Source organism: Elgaria multicarinata, chromosome 3 (genome assembly GCF_023053635.1).
Source record: "Elgaria multicarinata webbii isolate HBS135686 ecotype San Diego chromosome 3, rElgMul1.1.pri, whole genome shotgun sequence".
In the NCBI taxonomy this organism is placed as follows: Eukaryota; Metazoa; Chordata; class Lepidosauria; order Squamata; family Anguidae; genus Elgaria; species Elgaria multicarinata.
In genome coordinates this window covers 84,304,174-84,318,494 of record NC_086173.1, presented here as the reverse complement: position 1 = coordinate 84,318,494, position 14,321 = coordinate 84,304,174, and the positions used below count along the sequence as shown (strand labels likewise).

At 42.6% G+C, this 14,321-nt stretch overlaps 1 protein-coding gene across 1 annotated transcript in view; it reads right to left on the bottom strand.

The window, feature by feature from the left end:
* SLC25A48 (solute carrier family 25 member 48) overlaps window positions 1-11,243 on the bottom strand; it is a 35,873-nt gene extending 24,630 nt beyond the window's left edge. The window contains exons 1-2 of the mRNA XM_063120764.1: window positions 10,964-11,243; window positions 878-921 (exon numbers count right to left, since the gene is read on the bottom strand). Of these exons, the coding sequence (XP_062976834.1) occupies window positions 878-921; window positions 10,964-11,009 (90 nt within the window). The 5' untranslated portion in view covers window positions 11,010-11,243. The remainder of the gene's footprint in view (window positions 1-877; window positions 922-10,963) is intronic.
* Between the last annotated feature and the right edge of the window lie 3,078 nt (window positions 11,244-14,321).

Genomic DNA, 14,321 nt, shown 5'->3' with positions numbered 1-14,321 from the left:
TGGCTAACTTAAGTCCCATTGATTCAATGGGACTTCAACACTGCTAACATGCCTTGGATCCAAGTTATATTTCTACCTGACTCAAAGCAGCCTACATAGGTTTCTCCTTGGTGGTCTCCCATCCAAGTCTGCTTAGATTCACCAAAGTTGCCCCATCATGTGCTCTTCCAGTGTGGCCTGAAAACACATGATGCAGCAAACTTGCTAAAACAAAGAAGGCATGGGTCTGATTGGTGCCTGCATGGAACACCACTTGGGAACCTGATAATAAGTTGCATACTTGTTCCCTCTCTTTTTTACAGGTCTATCTTTTGTTCTTCTCTATGATTTTGTAAAGTTCTCTTTCCTGGAGAGTGACAGGTGTACTAAAAGTAGCAAAATCGAGCTGGTGGTGGTGATAGTGAAGGTCAAATTATGGCGGCTAACTTCTGCTCTCACAGTCCTTAGGAAACCTTGGGGGCTGGTCAGCAAAAGACTTTCATATGATTTATAAGTGTTATAAATCATATCTCAAAACAATAAAGTAAGAGATCCCTTCCAACTAACTCTAAATCAGGGCAAATCTAGGGAAAGGGAATCACAGTTTTTCTTAATTTTGAAAGATATTTGGTAGTTCTCCCATTTCAGCAGAGAGATATAATACATTATTGAACATATTGAACACACTGTAGAAAAAGAAAAGTGTATGTACATCTTGTGAATCTTTAACTGAGCACTTAAATACCACTTATTTGAATAGGGTGTATATTTTTCTGGGTTGCATTAATCGTGTATGCAAAATATATCCCACTGCAGAAAGCATCCCTGTTCTCTGTCAAAGAGAATGGCCTCTTGTACGTTTGTATAATAGAAAAAGCAAAACAACAAAGCTATTTACCTTTACTGTGTCCAGAGGATGACCCACAATTACAGCTCCAGCTCCTGGAGATTAAAGTAAAACAATTGCATGAAAAAGTGAGCAACCAAAGAGAAACTATTTTGCTATTGGCCTCAAGGAATGGTGCCATCTCAAACAACTGCATCTCTCTCTCTCTCTCTCTCTCTCTCTCTCTCTCTCTCTCTCTCTCTCTCTCTCTCTCTCTCTCGTAAATTCCCAGACTTCTCTCACCAGCAGAATTATGCGAATTAAGGAAACAATGTGAAGCGTAGATAGTTGCAGCAACAGCACATGGGAGGAATTGCACGTCAGTACAAAGCAGGTACTTTCTATGGAAGTTGAAAGGAGGAGGGAGAGTGCAGAAGATGCTATTGTCTAGGCCAGGAATGGAGACCTGCGGCACTCCAGATGTGGTTGGACTCTAGTTCCCATCAGCCCCAGCTAGCATGGTCAGTAGTCAGGGATGATGGGAGTTGCAGACCAGCAACTGTGGGGTACCACATTTCTCCACCTTGATCTAGGCCAAGGAGATCAAGGAAAAGGAGTTGTCAAATCGTTCTGGCTTTCTGTCATTCCACACTGAGATGCCATGAAAGTTCCCAGACTGTGTTCACAAAATACAGCCTAGAGATTACTGAGGTATGCATGTGCCTTCCTTTTTTGTTGCTTACAGAAATGCATGATCAGAAGCACATCATTATGGTGTGTTTTTTTTCTCTCCAGATGGAGCAATAATACTGAAGTCATATATGGGCTACGTCTTGGGTTTCTTCTTGACTCTGCTTCCTAAAGGACAAGTAAATATATAGTCTGAGGTGGAGCCTGAGAAAGGGGACAAAAGCAAACCCCACTGAAGTTCATGCAAGCGTCTCAGGATAACACTGGCATGTCTCTAAAGGCTCAGATCCCGAAATTTAGAGGCAAACTAGAGACAGTCAAAAGGCAGTTCGTTGAAATTAGTTCAAATAGGCAAAGGTTTCTGTATGCCTAAGGAAGTAATTCCCAAACTGGGTGCTAGGGCTCACTAGCATACCAAAGGAGAAATGCTAGAATGCCTAGCAAATAACCCCACAGGTTTGGTGCTAAATAGGATCTACAAAATGTCCTCTGCAAAACTTCCTGCAGCTTTTAATCAGGTAAAACTCATGTTTGCATGCTGTTGGTTGAAGAACCTTTGCCTAAATTGCAAACAAGGGGGCTCCAAATGGCTAGACCACACCCACGATGGCCCATTTCATATGGAACACTAAGCCAGGATGTAGTCTTATACACAAGCGCCTCTGTGAGCCTGAGAAAAACCTTAAGCTTGCACATTCCCCATCCCATGCAGCCGGGAGGAGAAGTAAACTATTACTCAGTTTCACTCTCCTCACTTCTTAGCTTGTTGTTACGTATGAACCAGGAATCAAGGTTTAACTCAAATTCTTGTCAATGGCTTAACGAGCCAACAACAAATTCTGGACTGCTTTGCTAGCATGTTTAACAAACTAATGCAGCTTCCCCCAACCTAGCACCCTTCAGATGTGTTGGACTACAAGCAGGCTGAGGGATTATGGGAGTTGTAGTGCAACATATATGGAGAGCGATAGTACGCAACAGAAAGGAATCGTGATTTCTCCTCTTCTGAAGACGCTCTTCAACATCCTTGATTTTAAAGCCACTTTGGAATCTTTCAATAGAGGCTTCAAGAAAAAAAAATCAGATCTAATATAATCAGATCTAATATTGTCATTTGTTAGCTCTGAGAAGACTGCTATATTAAGTACTGATGAGTCAGGTTTACCCATTCTGGCCTTCCATCTGTAGCTGCATTGAATGGTGTCAACGAACATTGCATCTTCATCACCTTTCCTTTCAATTTTTTCATATATAATGTAATACCTCAATTGAAAGAGACTACTTCGAAGTTATGCTTTTCTGCAGCAGTGACATTATTCTTTTATTACATTCCAGATGGGATTGAATATACTGTTAGCTGAATGGGTACTACCCAACTCTTTAAGTATAAATTATAAGAAAACTAACATTCTTGGCTTTGGTTGTAAGCACACTGACACATAGAGCGAGATAAAACCCATCATTTTCTGGGTTGTTATTCTCAAGCTTGAACAGCTGGCAGTTTACCTGTTAAATTAAAAGCTGAGCAATGAGTAGCACCTTGACATTTTGGTATACTTTCAGCGATCTGAATACTGCCAATTTTGAAACTGCTAGATTCCAAAGTATTTGCTTTATGGATACAGGATTTAGGGATTTTATCTTGGGTTGTTGTGAAAGAAATTATGAAGATCAGTTCTTGGTGCTCCCTTAAGTACACCAGCAGCATTTTTAAAGATTTGAATCAAAAGTCTTACTTCTCCACAGAATGGTACATATTCGTTTATTTTTTTCTGAGGCAAAGTTACCAAACATTTGCTTTCACCAAATAGTTTCAGAAGAGCTTCCCTAATTCAAATGGCTGGTTGCAAAAATCAACACAAATGATCCATAATTATGATTTCTCTGTTGCTCATTTTCCTAGGAAGATTCCTGCCACTACAAGCTGGGAATTTACAAAATAGTTGGCGAAGTTGCTGTTCAAAGTGATCTGAGTGTAGTCTTTCAAAAATGACCCAACTGTATGCCTTCAAATACACATGAGCATTGTTAGAACAGCAATGGCAGTGAATTATTATTATTATTATTATTATTATTATTATTATTTATTTATATAGCACCATCAATGTACATGGTGCTGTACAGAGTAAAACAGTAAATAGCAAGACCCTGCCGCATAGGCTTACAATCTAATAAAATCATAGTAAAACAATAAGGAGGGGAAGAGAATGCAAACAGGTACAGGGTAGGGTAAGCAGGCACAGGGTAGGGAAAAACTAACAGTAGAAAGTAACAGTAGAAGTCTGCACAACATCAAGTTTTAAAAGCTTTAGGAAAAAGAAAAGTTTTTAGTTGAGCTTTAAAAGCTGTGGTTGAACTTGTAGTTCTCAAATGTTCTGGAAGAGCGTTCCAGGCGTAAGGGGCAGCAGACGAAAATGGACGAAGCCGAGCAAGGGAAGTAGAGGCCCTTGGGCAGGCGAGAAACATGGCATCAGAGGAGCGAAGAGCACGAGCGGGGCAATAGTGTGAGATGAGAGAGGAGAGATAGGAAGGAGCTAGACCGTGAAAAGCTTTGAAGGTTAACAGGAGAAGTTTATATTGGATTCTGAAGTGAATTGGAAGCCAATGAAGAGATTTCAGAAGCGGAGTAACATGGTCGGAGCGGCGAGCCAAGAAGATGATCTTTGCGGCAGAGTGGTGAACAGAAACCAACGGACTGATGTGAGAAGAAGGAAGGCCAGAGAGAAGAAGGTTGCAGTAGTCCAACCGTGAAATAACCAGTGCATGAACAAGCGTCTTGGCAGAAGAGACAGACAAAAATGATCGAATCCTGGCAATATTATACAGGAAAAATCGACAAGATTTAGCTACTGCCTCAATATGAGGAATAAAGGAGAGCGAGGAGTTGAAGATAAAGCCAAGGCTACGAGCTTCCTTGACCGGAGTAAGCGTAACATCATTGACAGTAAGAGAGAATGAGAGATGAGGAGAAGGTTTAGGAGGAAAAACAAGCAATTCAGTCTTTGCCATGTTAAGCTTCAAGCGACGATGAAGCAGCCAAGCTGAGATATCTGAAAGACATGCCGAGATACGATCGTGAATATCAGGAGAAAGTTCCGGAGATGACAGATATAGTTGTGTATCATCGGCGTACAGATGATATTGGAGGCCATGAGATTGAATAAGCTTGCCCAAGGGCAACATGTATAAGGAAAACAACAACGGGCCAAGCACCGAGCCTTGCGGAACCCCTACTGAAAGGGGAAAGGAGGAAGACGAGCTGCCATTAGCCAACACGCTGAAAGAGCGACCCGCTAGATAGGAGGCAAACCAGTTATAGACAGAGCCATAAAATCCAAGGTCATGAAGGGAATCTAAGAGAAGATCATGATCAACCGTGTCAAAGGCTGCAGTTAGATCAAGGAGAATAAGAACGGAATAATGGCCTTTAGACTTGGCAGTAAGGAGATCATTGGTGATCTTAGTAAGGGCTGTTTCGGTGGAATGCAGAGGACGGAATCCAGATTGAAATGGATCCAAAGCAGAGTTACTAGAAAGAAAGTCAAGACAGCGAGAGTAGACCGCACGCTCCAGGATCTTTGAAACAAACGGCAACAAAGAGACAGGTCGGTAGTTAGATAGAGATAGCCTATCAAGAGTAGGTTTCTTGAGAATGGGAGAGACTGTAGCATGTTTAAAAGCAGAAGGAAATGAACCAGAGGACAGAGAAAGATTAATAATATGTAGCAAGGAAGGGAGGATAGCAGGAATAAGATTAATAAAGACACGAGAAGGAATCGGATCACGAGAACAAGTGGAAGGCTTCGAAGAGCGCAGTATTGTAGACAGTTCATCCGCAGAGACCGAAGAAAACGCAGAGAAATTTGCAGGAGGAGCTGACAGATGAGGAACAGGAACTGGAAGAGGAGCAGAGCTGGCCAGATCAGAGCGGATAGTTTGGATTTTAGCATTGAAAAAAGAGGCAAAGTTATTAGCAGACAGAGAGGCGGGGAGAGATGGCGGATTAGGCTTCAGAAGAGAATTGAAGGATGCAAAGAGCCGCTGAGGATGCCTAGCATTTGATTGGATCAGCGTTGAGTAGTACTGCTGTTTGGCCAGTGAGATGGCAGAAGAGAAAGAGGAGAGTACAAATTTGTAATGGACAAAGTCTGCCCGGTCCCTGGTCTTACGCCAAAGGCGTTCAGCTGCCCGGGAACAAGAGCGAAGGTAGCGGAGGGAAGAGGTGAGCCACGGTTGGGGTTGAGAAGGGCGAACTATCCGAGTTGTAGATGGAGCAAGATTATCAAGAGTTGAAGATAAGGAGGAATTAAAGAAGGAGACAGCTGAGTCCAAGGAGACAGCCGAACAGACAGAAGGAAGGGAGGAGGCTAGAGACTGGGAAAAAGCCTCATAATTGATAGATTGCAAGTCACGACAAGAGCGAGAAGCGGGACGTGAAGGAGGAGGATTATGAGTAATATTGAAAGAAACTAGGTGATGATCTGATAGCGGAAAGTGAGCAGTAGAAAAGTCCAACACAGAGCAATTCCGAGTGAGAACAAGATCCAGACAGTGTCCAAGGGAATGTGTGGGTGCATCAGACCAAAGCTTAAGATCATAAGAGGAAGATAATGAGCGAAATCGTAGAGCTGCAGCATCTTGAGGGTCATCCACATGAATGTTGAAATCACCCAGGATAAGAGTAGGACAGTTGTCAGAGAGGAAAAGGGACAGCCACGAATCAAAATCAGAGATAAATTTTGAGGACGAGCCTGGGGGGCGGTACAGAACTGCAACGCGCAGTCGCAGTGGAGCGAAGAGCCTCACCACATGTACCTCAAAGGAGGAGAAGCAATGTGAAGGTGGAATGGAAAGAGGCTGGAACTGGCACAAACTAGATAATAAAAGACCCACACCACCACCCCGACCCTCTGGGCGACTAGTGTGAGAGAAAGAAAGTCCTCCAAGAGAGAGGGCAGCAGAGATGGCGGTATCATGGGCAGGAAGCCAGGTTTCAGTAAGAGCAAGGAGGTGGAGGGACCTAGAGACCTAGACACACAAAATGGTGCAAGCCAAGGGTTAATTCATTTCTGGGGGTCTTAAAACAATTAGTAGGTGCAGTCACAATGGTCACTCAGGGTGCAGAGCCAACTGACAGCGCTAAATGTGTCAGAGTTTCGGATTTATACAGGGAGGGAAGAATGGTGCCTAACAGCTAGACAGAGACCAATACGTTTTCCTTTAGCCTGAGTTATGTGTGTATTAAAAAAAAATAGCATTGTCAGTATGTTTTGCAGTAGTAGTGGTTTCATTCTGCTCTGGACTGGGAACCTTGCTGTGTGAGAAGAGGGACAGGCTTTTAAAAGCTAGATCAGGGCCCCTGCACCTACTATAGAATAAAGATGAAAAGAAAGCATAGCTGCTAGACGCACATTTAAAGTAATGTTCTATTTTGGCCCCGGATCTTCCTTCTCAGCCCCTATCAGTAACTATCTCTAATTTCTGCCAGAAACTGGAAAGATGCTCTCAGTCCCTTCTAAGGCTTCCAACAACATCTTCTTTCCTCCCTGGAGTTGATTTAGTTATGAGGAAGTATTTCAGACTTTCCTCCGGCAGACCTTTCTATAAAAGGCTGAATCTCGTCCCAAATATCCCAGTTGCTGTTTTCTAGTGCAGTATCTCGGATGTTGCTCTAGAAAACAGCATAACCGAAGTCCTATGTTTCTTTTGCACTCTCTTCCAATGTGCGGGGAAAGCCCTCTTAAGACATATTGCACGGCTTTTGTCAGGCTCCCATTAGTAGGCCAGTGCAGGAGGATAGGTCTGAGTGAAATACTGTCCTTCTCTTGTGGGCAGCTCCATACTCTCTTGATATTGCTGATGGTACTCTGGCAAAAGCCAGCTCAACAGTAAACACTGCCTTGTCGACTACGGGCCAGATCCTAAGAACTGCAAGCAGGGTTCTCTATTGCTCCTTTTCCTCCTCTGTCACCCATAAACTGATCCTGAGGATCAGGGAACCCCCAAATAGTTGTCAATAGTCCACTGCAGGTTGCAGCTGAAGGAGGAAGTTCAAACAAACAAACAAACAAACAAACAAACAAACAAACAGGGAATCCCCCATAGAAGCAGATGTCTTTCACTCATGCAAATAGCCCTATGCATAAAATTATTGCATCATATTGCCAGACTATAGTTCAATAATATTTGATGTGTCCCCAAGTTATTACTACCTTCCCTATTTAATTTGAGATGCTTGGATTTGCAGAATACTAAGTGATCCCATAAATCATTTTATGGTTGCCAATGGTTGTCAAGAAATACATAAATACCTTTCCCAACATGAACCTACCCGAACACTACGTTCAAAATCTAAGGTTCTCCTCTGGTGCTTACTCCAAGGGAAGCTTGGAGGAGGGCAACAAGAGAGAGGGCCTTCTCTGTAGTGGCCCCCCAACTGTAGAACAATCTCTCTGACAAGGCCCACTTGGCGCCGACATTGTCATCTTTTTGGCACCAGGTCAAGACTTTTCTCTTCTCCCAGGCATTTAGCAATATGTAATGAGCTTGGGTCTGTTTTTTGTCTCATCGTTTCTGAAGTTGATGTAGTGGTTTTAAATGTATGTGAATTTTGCATGTTTTTGTGGTTTTTAATTTTTGTATATTGTTTTTAGATGTTTTATCTTATGTGAACCTCCCAGAGACCTTTGGCTATGGGGCGGTATATAAATCCAATAAATAATAATAAAAAATAATAAATTAAGAGTATGTAAACTGGTTTCTTAACTTAGATTTTCTTCTTTAATACGCCCACATAGAAGCCAAAACCTACTTCATAGAGACCAGCAATCTAGTGAGCCTCTTCATACATTACCTTTGTTGCATGGTACACATGTTGTGCATACAGTATGCTAAGAAAGATAACTTGCAAGGCAAACAAACTCTTCTCTTTCATGCATACACATAGTGCAAAAGGAGAGGTTTATTTTTGGTAATGAGGGTAAATAACTTTTGCTGCTAGTAAATCATCACTTTGTGTACTGTAAAGGGGACAGGTCATTTACATTTCCCTCAGTATTAATTACCTTGACATCTTACAGCTTTGCAGGGTAAACAACCACTGTAATTCCTGAGGCAGCCATGGGACATGTAGCAGGAAGACCCCCCTGGCAGGACTGGTGGCCCTGAAATATGTCCTCTTAGGAGAAGGAGAGTGGCCCTGGGATGGATAAACTAATGGATAATCTCCACAGGGACATAGAAACATGTACTATTAGGCTTTAATGCAAAGATGATTCCTGCCTTATTTCTCTCATAAAGGAAAAAATTAATAATTTAAAACACATGCATGGATGGATGGATGGATGGATGGATAGATAGATAGATGTTATACCACCTAACCTGGGACTTTGTCCTCTGAGGGTTTATGCCCTCTGACTGCTAAGTAAAACTACCCAATTTTGCTTCTATTAATTGATTTATTATCTAGCAGAACACCTAAATTTATCTCCAGTTTGGTTAATATAAAGACATACTAGCTGATCCCTACTTCTATTTTCCTCCCCAACCAAGAAACCCTAACTGGTTCACCCTGTATGGAGACAGTTTTCAGTTAACAGATGGGTTTTATGTTTTCAAAAATGAACAATTTGTCATTTGTCTGACAGGCAGGCTGTTCACGTGACAAGCTGCACTTCGTCGTGGCTCATTTAAAAAAGAACACCCATTTTTTTCTGATTCCTTATCCTTTTCAGCTTAATCGAAAGCACTGAAATGCACTAAGAGCTGAAGTAACTATTTGTGTGAATGTTCCTTCAGTAAGAGAAGAACAGATAAGAACTTTTTCTGCATTGTAAGTTTTCAATGATATTGCTTTACTTGTGAGTACAGGCTTGGAGTGTTTTCATTTAGGCAGCCCTGTTTTGTCTTTCAGTGGTCATGGAAGCCCAGATGAATGTCCTCAAAAGTCAACATCGGATACCTCTGTGTCCTCTCATGGCATGTATTGCACCATGAGTGTACATTCCCAGAAAACGTGAGGTTTTTTGAAACAGTTGCTAAGAAAGCTTGTAAATACTGAGCTGATTCTCAACTGAGGAGGAAAGTTCACCCATCACCACACAGCAAGCTTTTTGGCCCCGAAGGCCACATTGAGTGGTGCCAGGGAGGCTGTGCATATGCATTCAGGTGCATATACATTTGCTCATGCATGCATTTGCATTTGCAAATATGTATACACACTAACATACACACACACACACATGTACATGTCTTCGGTGGGAGATAAGGAAGGAGTTAACTTGCAAGGGCTTCCAAGAGAAACCCTTCCTTTATCTCTCCAATCTCTGCTGGCGCTAGTGAGGGAAACCCAAGGGACCCCACCACAGTTTTTTAAGTGGCAGAGGCAGGGCGGTCTGGTGGGCCACCAGAAATGGCTTGGCAGTCTGCAGTTTTTGCACCCTCTACTAAAAAGTGCGGTTCTGTCACAACCACAGACCCACTTTTGAATGCTCTGTGTATACATGCATATGCACCGTTTACTCTTGAAGCCTTGCTGTCCAACTGGGGCAAACACTGGCTTTGGGAAGTTAGTGGGAGTTCAGCAGAAGACCACGGGGTGGGTTCAGTGGAACCCTCCCATTTGTGGAAAGAGTCCTTCCATTCATGGAAGAGCCCATTCCATTCGCAGAGGGGGCTTCCTGATGACAGAATTGGGGAGGCAATTTTCACCGATTTCGCCTGTTCCACCTTCCCACACTGTTCTAGAGGGTTCCCCAAATCTCCAGAGCAGATTTTGGGAGGTGGCGGGGACTGCAGGGGGGAGAAAAAAGGGTTCAAAACATCTCCCCCTTCCCTCGCATAGGAACTTAGAGTGCCTTGTTCTTTTCACAGATCTTAGCATCAAACCCAATGAAAGGTGGGAAACAAAGAGGATTGTTTGTCCGTACACAGGAGGCAGGGAGTAAAATGGATTGAAAATACTGGTAACTGTCCAGTATTTTCTTATCAGCTATCATTATCTGATAAAGTACCATGAACTCTAGTCAGAACCAGAGTTCATGAACGGAGTGGCTGAATCGTGCCTTTTGACTGGCCACCGTAATGTCCCAGCTCTCTAAACACCGGGATCTGTGTCCACAGTGAAGCTGACTTTTGAACATCTTTGTTGAATCATGGCATCATTTGTTTCAGAGACATGGGTAAAATGATAGAATAACCTGCTCAGTTTCTTTTTTGAATCAACTGTTAGCTACGGGCATAGTACCTTTGACATAATTCATAAAAAGGCGACTCACTGCTTAATTCAGAAGAACCCTTCTTCACAAATGGGACATATTACCCTCAGGGGTCACACAAATGGCTGAGAAATGCACAGAATGTCATGTGTGCCCTCAGTTAAGACCAGAGTCAATCAGTATTCAGCTAAATCGGGGGCCCTTATAATATTCTTCTGCTGCCTTTTCACACTACCCCACAAGGGTCACTTACCTCCTACCCATCCAGCTACAAAATCATCCAACTGAAGGCTGCTCATATTATTATTTTTTTAAGCAGTCCTGTTCAATTTTATTCTTGAGCAGCTGGCTGTTCCCATTCAGCTCCTCCAGCACCAAGCAAGCAGCAGAAGAGAATCTGAATATGCCTCTTTCAGTCTGTTTTTTTCCACATCCCACAGTGTCCCAGAGTGACTGCAGAGCTGCCGTTTGTTTCTTTGACAACTTTCAGCAGGCTCAGAACTGAAACAACTCTGAATCCAACCTGTCACACACTGTCTCTCTCTCCCTCTCTCTCAAAAGTGCCTTCAAAGTATGACATCACACTCACAGAGTTTAAAGGAACAGTGTGGCACAAGAGCCAAAGTCTACCACGTAGCCCTGGTATATAACCAATGAAAGGCAAATGGCTAAGTTATTCTGTTTACTGATCTGCTTCTCTTTGTGAGAAACAGATTTGGCTAGGGGATCAATACTGTGTGCGTGTGAATGTATTTCTGGGTTTGATCAGTAACCCAAAAGTAAAACAGAAGATATGGAAACAGAACAGGCCTGACAGAGTACAAGCACACAGGGTTGCCAGCAGGGAGGGCAATGGAAAATAGATTTAAAAAAACAGTTGTGAGAGGTTGTGTGTGGATAGAAACTCGTCTGGGCTTGTTACTCCACCTGCAGACTATTACAGCATCCCAGGAGGAGGCAAGGGATGGCTGTCATGTCCAATCAGTGGTCCCACGCCCTGGAAGATGAGATTTAAGTGTCAAGAGAGATAAGAGGAAGAAAGCAGGAAAAGCGGCAAGGAGTCCTGATGGTGAAGATGGGCAAACAGGTGGGCAAGCATTGTTTCTTGAAAGACAGCAGGAGATAACAGGATTTAAGAGGTGATTGTCTGAGCAAGGGAGTGGAAGTAATGAAAAGTTCAGCCTGTGTGATAAGACAGTGATAAGACAGCAATCACTCTGTGATAAGACAGCAGTCACTTGTTCAAGGCTGAGCTGGGCGATATTTAGCTCTCGCAAAGAAGATAGAGAGGCTAATTTAGTTGTAAAAGAAATTCATTTATCTTAAGATAAAAATATTCATTTTATCTTAAGATAAAAGAAAGAGGGCAATTTTGATTATTGTAATTATAGAGTAAGAGAAGATATGGTCACTTACTTTTGCTGTGGAGAAAATCAAAAGTCCATCTTAACTTTGTATGTTTTTTATGTGTTTTGCATTTTTTTTATCTTTCTATATGTTTTCCCCTCTTTCTTTTGTATTGTGTGTTTGTAAGTTGGTTGTGTTTTGAAATAATAAAAAATTGACATATCGTGAAAGAAATTCACTTTGATAGTTTATCTTAACAGTGGGCTCATCTACACCTACTTGCTACCCGGACTTTCCCACTTCCGGGATCATCCCCCAGTATGCACACAGGACACTCCAGCATAGAGGAGGGACACTCTGGCATGCCAGGGTTTTTTCCCAGAAAAGGAGACTTTTACGTGAGGGTGTGATCCAGTGCAAATGTAAGTTTAAAAAACAAAACAGAAAGCCCAAAGCCAGCACCATAAAATGCCAACAGCCATCCTAGAGATGGCAAAAAATCTCACCCCCTTACCCCCGATGAGCACAGAGCCCCCCAGCTCCATGCCCATTTGTTGTGTCACGCTACTCGCGAGGAGGAGAAAGGATCCAGGAGTCCACACTGCACCACCCACCATCCTCAGGGTTGTCACGGGACTGCAGGAAAAATCAAGGTAACTGCCATCCATTTTATCCCGGAGAAAGTGAGATGTCATCCCCGGTTGACCCTGGGATCCCCTGTGCATCATTTGGATAACACAGGGATGACCTTGCAATGATGATGGATGATGTAGACATGCCAAGTGATGTCAGTTACTCAAATATTTATCCTTCGGATGAAGATGCCTCTAAACTAAGTGTTTAAGAGATCTTATCAAGTGCCCTCATGGAAGCAGATTGTTCAAGCGGATATGAAGGAAAAGGTTGCATCAAGAGCATGTTGGTTAAGTAACAATGGGTTGGATCCAGGCTAAGTTAGTTGCACTTCAGTCCCATTAAAGTTAGTCATGGGCCATTCTTTCAGTGGCTGGATCCATTCTACTAACTTTAATGCCACAGAGAGCATCTTATAATTCATAACTGTTGCTACTCCTTGAATAGGAGATGAACAGCAGATGAAAGGTCTATTTAATTCTATAGTGACTGAAAAATGTATTTATATGAAGGGCATGCATGTAAATAATTGTGGGGTTTTGGTTATTAAAAGTTGGTAATTAGAGGTTAGATCCAACTCTTGTGCGAGTAGAAATCCGTTTGTGAAATGAAATGTCTGCTTGCATAACAGGATTCCCTGCCCACTTCTCCCCCCTGCAGCCCCCCTGCAGCCCACAGATTTGCTCTGGAGGATCTCCCAACCCTCTGGAGATAGTTTGGGGGGAGTGGGATGCTGCTGCAGGGGGAGGGGGAAATCTGTTCTACTTGTGGCCCCCTCTTGCTGCCAGAATGACTTCACTGGATACAACCCCAGGTTCATAATGTCAGTAAAGGGGCCAGCAGATGCAACCCCACTGTTTCCCCCTCCATAATTCCTTATGGATGGTCACATGAACTGGGCTTTTACTGTTGTTGAATTTGTTCTTGTGTATCTTTCATTAAAGACAAGTTGTGTATTTTTTTTAAAAAAAAATGGGTTTTTTTGGCTGATTTTCCTTTCAAACTAGTAGAACGAGCATTTGTACAAAGACAGAGTGTGAATCAGCGATAAGCGAAAAGATAGAACTATGTGGGGAAAGATTACTAGGCCAGCGCATATTCTGAGGGTAATGTCACCTGAGAACTGGGAGATCAGGTTCCCTAATCTCATCATTAGGAAATACAAAGTAACTGTCCAAAGTGAAAAAGATATAGGATCACATGGCTTAGGATGTTGACCTGTACCTGGAGAGGTCATAAAATGGCTAGGCCAGCTCATACATATAGACAACAAGCTCCTACACTGTATGCACTCTTTGTGTTCATATTGTATTAAATATCAAATCCAAGGAAATAAAAGATAGTATTCTGTGCAATCATCACAGTGGCCTTCTTCCTAGGGGACTTTATATATGCCCAGTTCACTTGTGGTTAGGCAGATATTTGAACCTGAATCTTCGGTTCCCAAACCCACTAATTGTTCTCCTCCTTGTGCTGACCTAAGAATTCAAAAATATCTTTGACAACTCCCCGTAACGGCCTGTTGTTATACCTTGAGCACTCACAGTTCACACACTTACTTGCAGTAGGTAACCCAACTATCAGATATTTCATTCTTGACCTGTAGTTATACATTACCAGATAAATCCAGT